This window comes from Saccopteryx leptura, chromosome 3, assembly GCF_036850995.1.
Source record: "Saccopteryx leptura isolate mSacLep1 chromosome 3, mSacLep1_pri_phased_curated, whole genome shotgun sequence".
Taxonomy (NCBI): domain Eukaryota; kingdom Metazoa; phylum Chordata; class Mammalia; order Chiroptera; family Emballonuridae; genus Saccopteryx; species Saccopteryx leptura.
This window is the reverse complement of record NC_089505.1, coordinates 68071710-68088133: the sequence shown is the minus strand read 5'-3', so window position 1 is coordinate 68088133 and position 16424 is coordinate 68071710. Positions and strand designations below refer to the sequence as shown.

The following is a 16424-nucleotide window of genomic DNA, read 5'->3' as shown; positions in this document are numbered from 1 at the left end:
TCCTCTGGGGCCAGCGAGGAGACCCTGGGCCACCCATGGTTCAAGAATGATGACCCTAACAACAGCCAATCGTCCCTCAAGGCCTGCTGTGCTCCAGGCACTGTGTGAAGCATTCTGAGCTTATCAGTTCATTAATTCTCCCCCTACCCCTTGAACCAATTAGACAGCATAACAGTTAAGAGGGTAGATTCTGGAGCCTGCCAACCAGGGTTTGAATCCTGGCTCTGCCAGTTAAGAGGCTGTGTTACCTCAGGCATGTGAATAAACCTCTCTGTGCCTCAACTTCTTCACCAGTAAAATGGATTCTAAGAGTACCTCAGCTGAGAGTGGCATCATGATCAGTGTGGTCTCCAGTCTCTGATCCTTGTCTCCCCCACTGTGTCCTCTTTATCCAAGTGCCCTGAGAGTCCAGCCTGGGGCAGGCAGAGGCCTCGGCCCAAGACTGGATTCTGAAAACCTCTAGCCTATATTTACTTTCCACTCCTGCCATTGCCAGCCTGGTCTGAGCCCTACTGTCATTTGTTTGGACTATGGCAGCAGCCTCTTTGTGACCCCTTGCTACCACCTGTGCCCCTGGACTCAATTCTCCATATAGAAGATAAGGGGAACTCTATAAAAAACAAACTGAATTGAATTGCTCCTTGGCTTAAACCCTCACTGGCCTCCTGCTGCACTCTGAATAAAATTTACCTCCTCACTGTGGCCCCTAAGACCTTGTATTATCTGTCCCCTCCCAACCTCTCTGCCTGAAGCTTCAATCATCCCCTTCCCCACTCTCTAGCCTCACTGACCTTAATGTTCCCAACCTGCCAAACTTGTTTCAACTGTAGGGCCTTTACACAAGCTGTTCTCTCTGCCTTTAACTGTCTAGGTCTTAATTTGGACATTACTTCCTTAGTGAGTACCTTCCTGACCACCTTAACCCTCTCCTTCATAGAAGACATCGCTGTCTACAAGTATCCTGTTTATCTTTTATCTGTTTTCCTTCTACAGCCTGAGCTCCATGAGGTCATGTCTTTGTTTCCATTACTGCTTTTATTCCCAGTACCTAGACCAGAGCCAGTAACTGAGCAGACACTCAGCAAAAGTTTGTTGAGTGAGGAAAAATGGCACAAGCCACTTAAAGACCCAGGACCTAGGCACCAGGTTTGCCCCACGTCTGCCCTCTGCCAGCACCGCCCACCTGCTCCTTGGTCTGCGCTTTCTGCACGTAGTCTCGGCCAACTTTGATGCGAGGCGTGAGCAGGGCGCGGGAGAAGTCCGTCACCCCCAGTCCCAGCAGGCGGCAGAGCTTCTGGGCAGCTGAGGACGACAGGCACCAAGATAGGTTCAACACTGGAAGCGGCACCGCCCCCACTGTTGGGGGAACAGGAACGACCCAGCCTTTCCCACTAGAGGCATCACAGGTCCTAAAAGTGTGCATGTTCCGTGGCCCAGCTGTTCTCTTCCTGGACCCCTGACTTTATAATCAGGAATGAGGGCTCTTTTCAGGTAGAGGGAAATGGAATGTGAAGCGTGATTTCATTTCTGTGACAATCATTTCCACATGGATACAGACACAGAACAAAACCCAGAGAGAAATACTTCAAAATGTTCGCGGTAAATACCTCTCAGGAGTATGATTATGGGTAATTCCCCTGCCTTTATACGGCTCTGTCTGTCAGGATTTTCCCCATCCAGCTTGTATTATTTTGTAATAATAAAGAAGCAGAGCTATTCCCATTTTGATTAAGAAAAAAAAAAAGAATACCAACTATAATTCTGCTTTTGAAAAGCACAGAGGCCAGGAGGAGATATGCCCAACCAGATAGCAGGTCTCTCGGAGGGGCTGGGATGACCGGGGGCCCTGCCGTCCCCACCCAGGGGCATGCCTGCGTTGTTCAAACTTTCAGCAGGGATCACAGTGTTTATAATCAGAACGGTGGAAGAAAGCTATTTCAGTAAAGACGCAGCAAAGGGCAGGAAATCAGGGCAGCCCAGCTGGGGAGGGGTGCTCTGTGAGCAGGACAAGGACTACAGGGTCCCGTGGGTGGTGGCAGGCCAAGGGTGTCACCTGTGTTGTCAGGCATGGAGGCCTGATCAGTGTTGCGTTCTCTCTTCAGGACGATGTTGCCGAACTGGAGAACCGCTGAGACCATCCGCAGCATGGCTGGGGGTGACAGAGAGAGATTGCTGTGGCTCCAGACCCTGTCAGTGCTCTTAACTAGCCTTTTAGAGACCTAGCTTCAAAAACCCTGTATCACTTTACACCACCACCCTGGGCTCAACATCCACCTGTGGCACTGCGTAGGTCTGAAAACACATGAACGGATAAGTAAACTCTGTACTTTGTGTTTGAGGTTTGCTGTATCACCACCATTTGGGGTCTGCTCACGTCTGCTTTATAAAGCAATGCCTACAAGATTTTTGAGGCAGGGAGAGAGAGACAAAGAGACAGGAAGATCAAGCTGTTCCCATATGTGCCCTGACCAGGGATCAAACCAGCAGCCTTGTTGCTTCTGGACGACTCTCTAACCTACTGAGCTAACCCACGAGGGCCATGATGCCTATAAGTTTTGTGGTTTTTTTTTTTACAGAGCCAAAGAGAGAGTCAGAGAGAGGGACAGACAGACAGGAATGGAGAGAGATGAGAAGCATCAATCATCAGTTTTTCGTGGCGACACCACAGTTGTTCATTGATTGCTTTCTCATATATGCCTTGACCGCGGGCCTTCAGCAGATCGAGTAACCCTTTGCTCAAGCCAGTGACCTTGGGTCCAAGCTGGTGAGCTTTGCTCAAACCAGATGAGCCCATGCTCAAGCTGGCGACCTCGAGGTCTCAAACCTGGGTCCTCTGCGTCCCAGTCCAATGCTCCATCCACTGCGCCACTGCCCGGTCAGGTGATGCCTATAAGATTTTAAAGGACTTAGAGAAAAGAATGGGCGATAGGGAAAGATTTCTAAAATATCTAGTGAAAGATGAGAGGCACAGAAGGATGTATATAGCGTACTCTGTGTACAAAGACAGAAAATAGAAAGTATAGTGTATTCCAGTGATTTGCAATAATGTTCTACGGAGTCACTAAAAATACCAAAATAGTGGCTGCCAGCGAATGCTCCTAAGGGGAAATACTGGGTTCGGTTCCTGCGAGTCTCTGGTCACAACATTTTTACCAACTCATTAGTACATCACTTGGTTTTATGTGTGTTTCTGTTTAAAGGCACTTTATTAATGTACAGGGTAGGGCAAAAGTAGGTTTACAGCTGTTGTTATGGAAAACAATAATTAATAAATAATAACACAAGAAAAAACTCCGTGTTTCATGTACCCACAACAGCAAATCTATTTTTGCCCCTCCTCACATGTCCCATATGTTGTTGCTTCATTCACACTGAATTCATGGCCAACAACAGTATAACACCTGCCTGACAGAAGCTAATCTAACACATGTATTTTCCCCATAAGGCATGTCTCAGCCCTCTGTGCTTAGGAATGCTAGCCAGCACTCCCACACTATGCCTGGAAGACATTATAGACAGTGAACTCACCACCACCACCAATGACACAAGAAGTACAAAAACGCTAAACACTCAATAGACCACAAAAGGACACTGGTTTACAATATGAGAGCGGAGGAAGCAAGAAGGCAGAGCATCGCCCGCTGGACCTCAGTGAGTGTGCCCTGGGCAACTTAGGAGTTTTCACCCCTCTGTGAAGGACCATGATGACCACAAACGCACCAGGAGTATCGGTTTGGGGATTATAAATAAATGTGCATAGGGGAATCCACAAATGCAGAAACTGTGAATGATGGTGTGCAGATGGTCCCCAACTTACAAGGGTTTGAACTGTGATTTTTCAAATCTACATTGGTGTGAAACTGACTCACCTGCAGTAGAAACCATACTCCAAATTTTGAATTTTGATTTTTTCCCACGAGCCAACTCCCAGCCAGTCATGTGATCACCAGGGTAAACAGCCAATACTCTACAGTGTGTTGCGTTGCCTAAGTTTTTTGGATAGCGTATTTTGTGTTTTCATGTCCCATCTATGTCTCCTAATTCTGATGAGAAGAGGAAGGTGATCACCCCCCCTTTTTTAAATTACTATTTTAGCCTGGGCTGTGGTGGCGGAGGATAGAGCGTCACCCTGGAACACTGAGGTTGCTGGTTCAAATCCCTGGGCTTGCCTGGTCAAAGCACATATAACAAGCAAGCAATGGACAACTAAAGTGAAGCAACTATGAGTTGATAGTTCTCGCTACTGGCCCTCTTCTATCTGTAAACTCAATAAATAAAATCTTGAAATTGATATTTTAGAGAGAGAGGAAGGGGGAGAGAGATAGAGAAACATTAATTTGTTGTTCCATTTATTTATGTATTCATGGTTGATTCTTCCATGTGACCTGACTGGGGATGGAATCCACACTGTGGCACACTGGGACAACACTCTAACCAACTGAGCTACCTGGCCAGGAAGAAGGCAATCACTCTTGAGATAAAACTCAAATAATTGCTCAACACAAAGGCAACAAGCCATAACTACATAAATTACAGGAGGTAGTGGACACTATTATAAAACAGGCTTTATGTTAGATGATTTTGCCCAACTGTAGGCTAATGTGTTTTGAGCACATTTAAGATTAGCTAGGCTAACTAAGCTATGGTGTTCAGTAGCTTAGATGTGTTAAATGCATTTTTTATTCATGACATTTTCAACTTAACATGGGCTTATCAGGAGATAATCCCATGCTAAGTCTAAGAGCACCTGATTTGCTTGTCTTTGCAGAGCTTCTAGAAAGTGTGTCAAAAGTGGGCAATGCTGCCCCAATGTACATCTCAGGAATGTGTAGGGTTTGGTTGATGTAAAGATGGGGGCGGTCACTGAGGCAACGTGAGGGGTGTTTCTGGATGTCACAGGGAGTGGGTAGTTGGGAATGGGAAGCAGAGGATTGCCTATATCCTGTGTAACTCCTAAATGCCCCAATGGACAGTCACATCTGTGAAATAATGGTTGATAATGACCTGACACTAATCCCAACTGCTTTCCGTATAAACACAAAAGTATTTGATTTTAACACACAGTGAATTTTCCAGGAGGGCAGCCACTGTGTGTAATCCGAGGAAAGATCGCTGCTGGTTTTGTTCAGAGTTTTATTTAGATTTGGTCAGCATTTCAGAACCCTCTGGCTTCCAACAGCAAAGCTGCCGGGCGTGGAATGCGCCTGCGCCAGACTGGGTCTCCGTCTGCTGCTCTCCCGCTGATGCGCGGACCATGGCAGGCACCCAGCCACCTCGGCAGCCACCAGCTGTCAGATCTGGGACACGTTTCAGGATTTATGGATTGAAATGGGCACTGGGTTTTTGTTTCTGTTTTTAACTTTCTCCGTGCCAGGTCTTGTTTCAAAAACGAACAAAAAAACCACCTCATTTAACCTTCATAACAACTCAAGGAGGCAAGATCTGCAACAGCATTTTACAGATGAGAAACTAAGTACAATCTCCATTTGCAAGATGGGGAAACCGAGGCACATCGGGTAAGGAACTTGCCTAGGACTGCCCAGCTTTTAAGTGGCAGACCTGAGATTCAAACCCGGGTGGTCTGACCCAAAGATCTGTTTCCCTTTTCCACCCTCTTTTAGCATAAAATTCAAACGCAAACAAGTACCTAGAGAGCACACATACAGAAAAGCGCGCAAATCAGACACATCCTGCTCTATAGAGACTATGTCTCTTTACAAAGAGAAGGCACCCAGGTGACAGCCCCCCCCTCAGACGCCCCCTGCTGGCCACTCAGGGAACACGGATGATTTCACAAACCCAGGGCTGCGGGGAAGAAGCCAGACACGGGAAGTGTGGGTACTGTAGGGGTCTATTTGTACCAAATTAAAGAACAGGCGGCACAACTTAGTGCTGTTAGATGCCAGAATTCAGGGGGGTGCTGGTGATGGGTTAGGGGGCATCAAGGTGCATGTTATAAGGGGTGTTCACTTTGCAGAAGTCCCAAGCAAGATGCTTACGGCCCATGCACATTTTTTTGGCATCTGTGCTACACTTCTTTGCAGTTTACTTAGAAAAAAGGAGTGATGAAAGAATTGGGAGGGTGTACTATCACGGATATTCCTGCCAAAAATGCATAACCTGAATCTAATCGCGAGGAAACACACCCAAGTTTGAGACAAACAACTGGTCTGTAATCTTCCAAAGTGTCAAGGTCATGAACGATAAAGACAGACTCAGGAACAGTTCCAGAAGGACAGAGTAAGATGGGATGGCAGTGTGCGATCCCAGAGTGAGGAAGTGTGTGTGTGTGTGTGTGTGTGTGTGTGTGTAACTTTTATTTTATTTTTTTGCTGCAAAGGACATTATTGGGAAAATTGGCATAAGGTCTATGAAAAAAATTTTGTTATAAAGAACATTATTGGGATAACATGGTTTTTGGATTAGATAATAGTATTATTAATCACGGCAATGTTGAATTCATGATGAAAATACTGTGCTATGATTGTGGCATAGAATGTTGTCAGGAAATACACAGACAGATTCAGGGGGTGGTAGCTGAACAATGGCCCACTAAAGATGCTCACATCCGGCCCTGGCCGGTTTGCTCAGTGGTAGAGTGTCGGCCTGGCGTACAGAAGTCCTAGGTTCGATTCCTGACCAGGGCACACAGGAGAGGCGCCCATCTGCTTCTCCACCCCTCCCCCTCTCCTTCCTCTCTGTCTCTCTCTTCCCCTCCCGCAGCTAAGGCTCCATTGGAGCAAAGATGGCCCAGGCGCTGGGGATGGCTCTGTGGCCTCTGCCTCAGGCACTAGAGTGGCTCTGGTCGCAACATAGCGACGCCAGGATGGGCAGAGCATCCCCCCCTGGTGGGCAGAGCTTCGCCCCTGGTGGGCGTGCCGGGTGGATCCCGGTCGGGCGCATGCGGGAGTCTGTCTGACTGTCTCTCCCCGTTTCCAGCTTCAGAAAAATACAAAAAAAAAAAAAAAAAAAGATGCTCACATCCGAATTCCCTGGACCTGTGAAGGTTACCTCGCAGAGCAAATGGACTTCACTGATGTAATTAAATTAAGGGTTGTGAGATGGGAAATTATCCTAGATCAGGGGTCCCCAAACTTTTTACACAGGGGGCCAGCTCACTGTCCCTCAGACCGTTGGAGGGCTGGACTATAAAAATAACTATGAACAAATCCCTATGCACAGTGCACATATCTTATTTTAAAGTAAAAATACAAAATGGGAACAAATGCAATATTTAAAATAAAGAACAAGTAAATTTAAATCAACAAACTGACCAGTATTTCAATGGGGACTATGCTCCTCTCACTGACCACCAATGAAAGAGATGCCCCTTCCGGAAGTGCGGCGGGGGCCAGATAAATGGCCTCAGGGGGCCACATGCAGCCCGTGGGCCGTAGTTTGGGGACCCCTGTCCTAGATTATCTAGGTAGGCTCTGAATGAATCATAAGGGTCCTTAAAAATGGGAGAAGCCATGTGAGCAGAGGTTAGAGTTATGCTCTTTGAAGACAGTGGAAGGGGCCATAAGCCAAGGACTGTGGGCAGCCTCTGGCAGCTGGAAAAGGCAAGAAAACGGATTTTTCCCTCCAACCTCCAGAAGGGACCAGTCCTGGTGACACCCTGATTTTAGCCCAGTAAGACTGATCTTGGAATTCCAACTTCAGAACTGTAAGAGAATTAATGTGTATTGTTTTAAACTACTGAATTTAGGGTCATTTGTGACAGAGGCCATAGAAAACTAATACAAAGGATAAAGGGCACCTCATCTAAACCCTTATTCTCAAGCAGCTCAGGAAAAAATAATTAGAAAGATAAGAGAGGATAAAGCAAATGTAGCAATTGAGGGCTCTGGAGAAGAGCATGTGACAATTTCCTGTATTCTTATTTTTTCTGCAACTTTTCTGTAAATCTGAAATTATTCAAACTAAAAAGGTTTTTTTAAAAAACAAAACAAAATCCTGAAGCCTGACCAGGCGGTGGCGCAGTGGATAGAGCATTGGCCTGGGACACTGTGGACCCAGGTTCGAAACCCTAAGGTTGCCAGCTTGAGCACGGGCTCATCTGGCTTGAGTGCAGGGTCACTGGCTTCAAGCCCAAGCTCGCTGGCTTGAGCAAGGGGTCACTCGCTCTGCTGTAGCCTCCCGGTCAAGGCACATATGAGAAAGTAATCAATGAACAACTAAGGAGCCGCAACAAAGAATTGATGCTTCTCATCTCTCTCCTTTCCTGTCTGTCTGTCCCTGTCTATCCCTCTCTCTGTCTCTGTCACTAAAAAAAAAAAAAAAAAAAAAAAAGTCCCCCTGAAAACAAAAGGGGGTACGATTGGCTTGATTGTTTTGAGAGTCCTTGCTCTGAAGGACACATAAGAAACTGCTCACAGAGATGGCCTCCTGGGAGCTGGAGACACGTAAATGATTATATACCCTTTACTCTTTTTGAGTTTCATGCTTTTTGAAATGTGAGACCTAGCACAGAAAAAAAATCACTGTTAAAAAAGTACATGGTTTTTGGAATCAGATAGTGAGATTGTAGTGGTGATTGCACAGACTTGTGACTCCACTACAAACTAAATTTTACACTTTACCATGGCAAATTTTATGGTACATAAATACTACTTCAAAAAAACTTTTTTGGTATAGTTTGCAAGTACATGCTGGGTGTGCAACAAATATTAAAATATTTTTAAGAGATCATTTTTATTTATTTTTTAAGATTTTATTTATTCATTCTAGAGGGGGGGTGGAGAGAAAGGGGGAAGAGCAGGAAGCATCAACTCCCATATGTGCATTGACCGGGCAAGCCCAGGGTTTTGAACCGGCGACCTCAGTGTTCCAAGTTGACGCTTTAACCACTGCACCACCACAGGTCAGGCAACAAATATTAATTTATCCTCTCTGTCTCCCCTGAAATCATAACTCCTTGTGGAAAATGTCTGTTCCTTACCCCTCTCCTAACTGTGTACTCTGCGTAAGTAAGCAATCTAAAATGTTTTCGTGAATGAACATTAGCTTGACAGTTTCCAGGGGAGAATTTCTTGCACAGTCCCCACTGCCTGTGGGATGCAATCTAACCCTTTATCAGGGTCTTCGGCGCCCTGTTTCTGACCCTACCATGCCCTCCAGCTAGGGGTCCCCTCTCTGACTCCAACCAGCCACATCAGCCTCTCAGCTGCTCCAGCAGGAGACACTCTTTCCTTCTTGCCTCCAGGCCGTTCTGTCCCCCACCATGCCTTTCCTGCACCACCTACACCTGGTCAATTCCTGCTCGACTATAAGGGCGCAGCCAAGCTCGTGTCTTCCTGACCCTTCCCCTTCCCCCAGGCTGTCAGAACTCCGCCACATGAAGTCACTTTTCCACAGGCTCAACTTAATCCACTGGTGTGATTTGCAGCTCCCTGGGTCTGAGTGCTCCACAGGTCATGGGCTCATTCTGTCCTGGTCACTGCTGGCTCCACCCAGACCCACAGATTCCCTTACGTGTTAGGTAAATTGATTTTTATTTGTTTGTTTGTTTAAGCAAGAGACAGACAGACAGACAGGAAGGGAGAGAGGTGAGAAGCATCAACTCATAGGTGCGGCACTTTTTAGTTGTTCATTGATTGCTTCTCATATGTGCCTTGACAGGGTGGGGTGGGCAGCTGAGCCAGTGACCCCTTGCTCAAGCCAGATGAGCCTGAGCTCAAGCCAGCAACCTCGGGGTTTCTAACCTGGGACCTCAACATCCCAGGTCAGTGCTCTATCCACTGTGCCACCACCGGTCAGGCAAATTCATATATTAATGAATTCATATATTAATGAATTCATATGTAACTGGCAGAGTCAACTAACAGAGGACACATTAGAGAATGGCAGGTGTTTGCTGTGACCTTGGGTGAGCAGGTGGCCTCCCAGGCCTCAGTTTCCCTGACTGCTTAACAAGAGGGGCTAGGCTCAGCAGTCTCTGGTTCTGCCCATCTAGAGCCTGAGGGCTAGGTGGATGGGGACAGCAGAGGGTCTGAGCGGGGAGAGGCCCCTCAAAGATAAATAAATAAGGACATCATCTTACAGACTCAATGGCACCATCTCCCCTGACAAACTGAATGAACATTCTGTCCTTAATGTCTGCTCAGACCCAGCCCAGACTGAGTTCACCCCCAACAATCCCCCCTCCCCACCGTGGCCTTTAAAATGGCTTTTTCAGTTGGCTCAGGAACCTGCCTTGGTGCCAAGCACCCAGATGAATCTGACGCCTGAGCAGTTGGCAGTTAGCTCTCGCTGGTGACTTCTGACCAGCCGATCCAAGCCAGCCGCCGCCTGCGGAGCCCTGGGGCCAACGACACCCATTGCCTCATGTGAATGGGAGCCCGCCTTGCTGCAGGCCAGGCTACCCGCTCAACCTCTCAGGGTGGCGTTTAATGCGCCAGTGCAGGCGACAAGGGAGGTCCTGCCTGGACTGGCCCTCAGCACTCTGCTGCCCCGGGATTCCCAAGGGCAACTCAGAGGTGCCCACCTGCCCATGCGGGGAGGATCCGGGGCAGGTCTGTGAGTCACACCCAGGGGTCCAACTACCTCCTGATGAGTTGGGCTGAGTCTACATCAGACGCTCCACCTCCCTGGACCTCTGTCTCCTTTTCTCAAAATAAGTGTTTATGAAAAGGTGATCCGCTGGCTCAACTCCTTGTAAGTGAAACACAAAATCAACTATAATAAGACTCCATCCACCCACCACACCAGCGAAAGCTAGAAAGCTCACAAAGGTTGTGCAGCCTAGCGTGCGGGTGGAAGAAACAGAGGCTTGGGGAAATGGGAAAGGAGCGCCACCTTCTGGACGGCGATGAGGTTGATTCTCTACAATCAAAATTCACGGAGGGGGGCGGGGTACCTGAGGCAGTGGTGAAACCCAAAGTCATGAGTGGGTAATTGTTGAATCTGATGGTAGGTGCCCAGGGGGTCATTACCTTCTACCCTCTATGTGCATACATATTTGAAATTTTTTTCATAATAAAAAGATAAAAATCAAAACTATTCAGCAATAAAAAGGAATGAAGCCCTAATACATGCTACCTCATGGATGAACCTTGAAACATGCCAGCCACAAAGGGCCTTGTGTCACATGACTCCATTTATATAAAAGGTCCAGGATGGGCGGATCCAGAGACAGGAAGCTGATGAAAGGCTGCGGGCGGGTTGTGGAAGCCACCAGTTAGGCTCTCAGGCCACTGAAAATGCTCTAAAATAGATGGTGGTGAGGATACACAACTCTGTGAATATACTAAAAGCTACTGAATTGTACACTCTAAATAGGTGAATGGTTTGATAATTGTATCTCAATAATGCTGTTACATTTTTAGGCTGATCAGGCAGTGGTGCAGTGGATAGAGCGTCAGACTGGGACACAGAGGATCCGGGTTCAAAACCCCAAGGTCGCTGGCTTGAGCGTGGGATCATACACATGATCCCATGGTCACTGGCTTGAGCCCAAGGTCACTGGCTTGAGTAAGGGGTCACTCGCTCTACTGAATCCCCTCCATCAAGGCACATATGAGAAAGCAATCAATGATCAACTAAGGAGCTGCAATGAAGAACTGATGCTTCTTATTTCTCTCCCTACCAGTCTGTCTGTTCCTGTCTGTCCCTCTCTCTGTCTCTAAAAAATATAAAATAATAATGCTATTACATTTTTAATCTGGATAAAAACAAAAACTGCACCTCTCCTTGGAGCCACCATTTCTTTCCTAAGAGTTGAGCTTACAGCTCTGTTCACACATGAGCAGAGAGATCTACGTACAAGGATATTCACGGCATTTCTGGGGTCATTGCAATAACGTAGGATGTCATCATCCTAAATGTCCATCTGCAAGGAAGAGTATTTGGATAAAAGACTCAAAGTTCATCTAAATGCTGGAAACACACAGCCACAAAAAAGACTGAAGTTCACCTATACACACTATGGCAGAATGGTGGCCAAAATATATTGTTTGGTGGGAAGAATGGGGAACAAAGTTCCCAAGCACTGGGTGACGAGCTGACTAACCCCAGTGCCCGCAGGATCCAGCGTGGGGCCTTGCTGTTGGCCCATCTCAGGTGGTCCTGGGAGGGAGGTCAGGAGGCGGGGCCCCCTGGAACAACCACTGTGCAGGAGACTTTAAGTCAGTGAGAAATATTCTAATATCTGAATCACCAGGACAGCTGAGCATCAGCCATGCAGTAGAGAGTGACTGTCTTTATAGAAAAAATAATGTCTAAAATATTCTTCTAGAAGGAGATGCAGGAAGCTTAACAGAGGGAAATAAGGGCTGGAGGAGAGCGGGTAATTTAGGAGACTTGGCCATATTCACATGTCACTACATGCCATAGGTTGTGCCGGGAGGGTTATTTGAGGTGACACGTGTCAGGAGGCCAGGGGAACCTGAGGCCCCAGGCTGGGAGGCCCTGGTCCCCACCATCTGAATCTGTTTATCTGTTTGCCAGCTGCCCGAGGGGGGGTGGAGGCAGGCAGGTGGGGGAGTTGCGCAACGCGATTGGGAAAGCCAGCAGGGGTGGTCTGGGACCCTGTGTCAGTACACTCCAGGAGGCGGCCTGTTTGCAGCCGGGTGGACGGCCAAGCTGGCACATAGTTTGCAGCCCTCCCAGTTGGGCTCTGGAGCCACCTGCAGTAGCTCCCAGGGCCTCCCGCAGGGCCAGGGACCAGAGGAGAATGAGACGGCCCCACCCTGCTCAGCCCTGGAAACTGAGGTAATTCTCCACAGGATCAGGGGGAAAAATCACAGTTAACCCAAACAGCAAAACAAATAAAAAAAGACTGAGGTCAACCTCTGTGTTCTTGTTACAGGTAGAATCGTGCCCCAGGATGAAGTCCTAAACCCCAAGACCCCTCAGAATGTGACCTTATTTGAGTACCAGGTCACGGCAGATGTAATTATTTCAGTTCAGATGAGGGCGTGCTGGTGGGCCCCTAATCCTGTAGGACAGGTGTGCTGTGACAAGTGGGAATTGCACATCCAGGTGTGATACAGGGAGAACGCTGTGTGAACATAAAGGCAGAGATCAGGTGATGCTTCTCCAAGCCAAGGAACTGGGAAGGTTGCCAGGAAACCACCAGAAACCAAGAGGACGGATTCTTCCAGGACTGACCAACCCTGCCAACACCTTGAGCTCAGACTTCTCACCTCTAGAATTGGGACACAATCAATTTCCACTGTGTGAGGGGCTCAGTGTGTGGTGCTTTGATATGGTGGCCCTAGTCAACGAATACCATACTGTGACAGGACTGTAGTCAAAACATACTGTTTGGCCCTGGCCGGTTGGCTCAGTGGTAGAGCGTCGGCCTGGTGTGCAGAAGTCCTGGGTTCGATTCCCGGCCAGGGCACACAGGAGAAGCGCCCATCTGCTTCTCCACCCCTCCCCCTCTCCTTCCTCTCTGTCTCTCTCTTCCCCTCCCGCAGCCGAGGCTCCATTGGAGCAGAGATGGCCCGGGCGCTGGGGATGGCTCCTTGGCCTCTGCCCCAGGCGCTGGAGTGGCTCTGGTCACAGCAGAGCGAGGGCCCGGAGGGGCAGAGCATCGCCCCCTGGTGGGCAGAGCGTCGCCCCCTGGTGGGCATGCCAGGTGGATCCCGGTCGGGCGCATGTGGGAGTCTGTCTGACTGTCTCTCCCCGTTTCCAGCTTCAGAAAAATACAAAAAAAAAACAAAACAAAAAAAACAAAAAAAACATACTGTTTGGTGACAAGATCAGGCGCAAACCAGCACAACACAGGGATGATCTGAGTATTTCACACCAGGGCCGCCCAGCCTACGCTGCACCCTCGTCTCAGCCTCCTCCTGATATCCAGTCCTTCCTTCACATGGCCAAGTGCTGCCCCTGCCCTGCTCCCAACTCTGTGGTCCCCAGTGCCCCTGCCTGCCTCTGCAGCTCTGTCCCCTGCTCCCCATGGTCACATACTAGACAGAAGTGACAATTCCTCAAACCTGTCATGCCTTTCCTGCCTCGGGGCCTTTGCACTGGCTGTTCCCTTGCCTGGAATGTTCTTCTCCCGGTGGCATCAGTGCCCACTCCCTGAGCTCCCCCAGGCTTTTGCACAAACATCACCATCTCCGTGGGCCCCTCCTGACTCCTTACTCAACACTGTACCTTCCTCCCCTCTCTGTTCCTTATTCCACATCCTCTCTGGCACCCATCGCCTTCTCACAGACCACAGAATTCCGTTTCTCTGGATCGTAATTCTTATTCAGTCCGTCTCCCTGAGGCAGGAATGCTTATCGCTCTCATTTCCTGCTGTGGTCCCCCTGCATAGGGTCCACACACAGTACTTGCTCAATGAATGCTTGAGCAAACACACTGAAGAATGAATGACTAGCTCACTCCCGCACCTGCCCACACAGAGCCCACCCCCACACTTCGTGGGGCGCTGCGCTCACTCACAGGTGATTTCCTCATGGGTGAATCCCAGCACCCGCAGCGACTCCAGTGTCTCCTGGAAGAGCTCCCGCTCCTGGCCCGGAGAGGATGCCGGCCCGTTGGTGAGGAAGCGGTAGTGCGAGAATGGCTCCAGGAGAAGGTCGGCTGCAGGGGTAATGAGTGGAGGCCAAGGTCAAGGGCGAGCTGTGGAGTCGGACTCACACCCTGGCTTCCTCCAAGGCTACCCCAGATGAGTCCCTTCCCACGGGAACCGCAGTCTCCTCTGCTAAAGGAGTGAGGATCCTCTCCGCATGGGTTCAGCGGAAGGGCTGGGTGTGGAGTGGTGCTTAGGGTATACTAGGCGTTTAATCTTCCCTCCTTCCACAAGGGTTCTTGAGTCCTGGGACTGCCTGGAGCAGGCAGGAGCCACTGGCGGGCAGATGCCATGGGCCCAAGGGTGCCTGAGTTAGCAGATGCCATGGGCCAGCAGGGGCCAGCAGCAAAGGGCATGTGGGCTCAGAAGCCACTGTGAGTGGGAGCCCGGGTGGAGAGGGGCCAGGAGGAAGCCCAAGCTATGGAGTGGCAGGAGCCAGAATGAGAGCCACAGGGCAGCGGGACCGCGGTCCATAGCCAGCAGGCAGGAGGAGCGTGTGCAGGAGACAAGCAGCAGCTCAGACAGCAGCCAGAGTGGAGGGGAGCCACGAAGCCACACAGACCAGGACCACGGGGACCCACGAGGCAGCGGGAGCCACGGCAAAGCTGGAGTCACACCCGCTGGAGTGAGCAGAAGAGAAGTGAGTGTGAATAAGAGCTACGTAGCCACATGGCCAGTGTGATCGGGACCCAGGAGGCGCCTGACCAGGCGGTGGCACAGTGGATAGGGCGTTGAACTGGGACCCAGAAGTCCCAGGTTCGAAACCCCAAGGTTGCCGGCTTGAGCAAGGGGTCACTCATTCTGCTGGAGCCCCCTGGTCAAGGCATATATAAGAAAGCATTCAATGAAAACTAAGGCACCACAAAGAAGAATTGATGCTTCTCATCTCTCTCCCTTCCTGTCTGTCTGCCCCTATCTGTCCCTCTCTGTCTCTGTCACAAAATAATAATAATAATAATAATAATAATAATAATAATAAAAAGACCCAGGAGGCAGCAGGACTAGAGGGCAGCAGAATTTGCCAAGCAGCATGGGCCAGGGGGGTAGCCGGAGTCTGTTGGCAAAAGTTGTGACGCAGCAGAAACCAGGGGCAGTGGGACCCAGGAGGAGACAGAATCCACTATCCTGACGCTCACCAGTGTCTCCCATTTCCTCTCCCGGGGCCTAGAGAAGCCAGGGGCCCACATGGCCCCCACCCATTCCCTGAGCAACAACACTGACCCTTGAGCTGCTCTCCCGCACCGCCCAGCAGCTGGTAGAAGATGTGGAAGCTGCACTCATCCTTGGCCTGACGGATGGCCCGCGACTTCTCCAGCAGGTCTGGGTGGAGGCGAGTCAAGGCACCACAGAAAAGGGGAGGGTGGGGACCCCTGGCCCCCTAGATCCGTTCTTAACTCCCTGCTATCCCATAACACAGTGGAGTCCTTCACAGCTCAGGCCAGGGACCCTGCCACTAGCTAGATGAGTGGCCTTGAGCATGTTACTTAAGCACTTGTACCTAAGTTTCCTCATCTGTGCAAGGGACTTGCTCATAACACCCATCAGTGAGTTGCTGTGAAGGTGAATGTGTTATAGGAAGAATATCTCCTGCCATCATTACTGTCTCAGCCTCAGTTTCCCTTGTATGGATATTGGGGCTATTGGCTCCTCCATTCTAGGAAGGGACTCACATGACTCGTTCTTACTAAAAATTGGTGACACACCTTAGAGTGAATAAAACCCCCAATAACTCGTCTTCCCCTGCATGACCCACGCTCATGGACCACGGAGCATCTAGAGTGCAGGACAGTCGTAACGCAGAGCCTTGCCCAAGACCGGCTGCAAACCAAGGTCCACTGACTTAGCGCTGGGGTTACTAGCCCGCTGGGCAAACGGGGAGGTACGGAGGGAGAGGTCC

The 16424-nt window shown here is 49.5% G+C and overlaps 1 protein-coding gene across 5 annotated transcripts in view; it reads right to left on the bottom strand.

Annotated features, from left to right (window-relative positions):
* MYH14 (myosin heavy chain 14) overlaps positions 1 to 16424 on the bottom strand; it is a 105532-nt gene that overhangs the window by 55163 nt on the left and 33945 nt on the right. For all 5 annotated transcript variants that reach the window (XM_066374083.1, XM_066374082.1, XM_066374081.1 and 2 more), the window contains 4 exons: positions 15749 to 15847; positions 14398 to 14538; positions 2054 to 2149; positions 1184 to 1302 (listed from right to left, as the gene is read on the bottom strand). In XM_066374083.1, coding sequence (XP_066230180.1) covers positions 1184 to 1302; positions 2054 to 2149; positions 14398 to 14538; positions 15749 to 15847 — 455 coding nt within the window. The remainder of the gene's footprint in view (positions 1 to 1183; positions 1303 to 2053; positions 2150 to 14397; positions 14539 to 15748; positions 15848 to 16424) is intronic.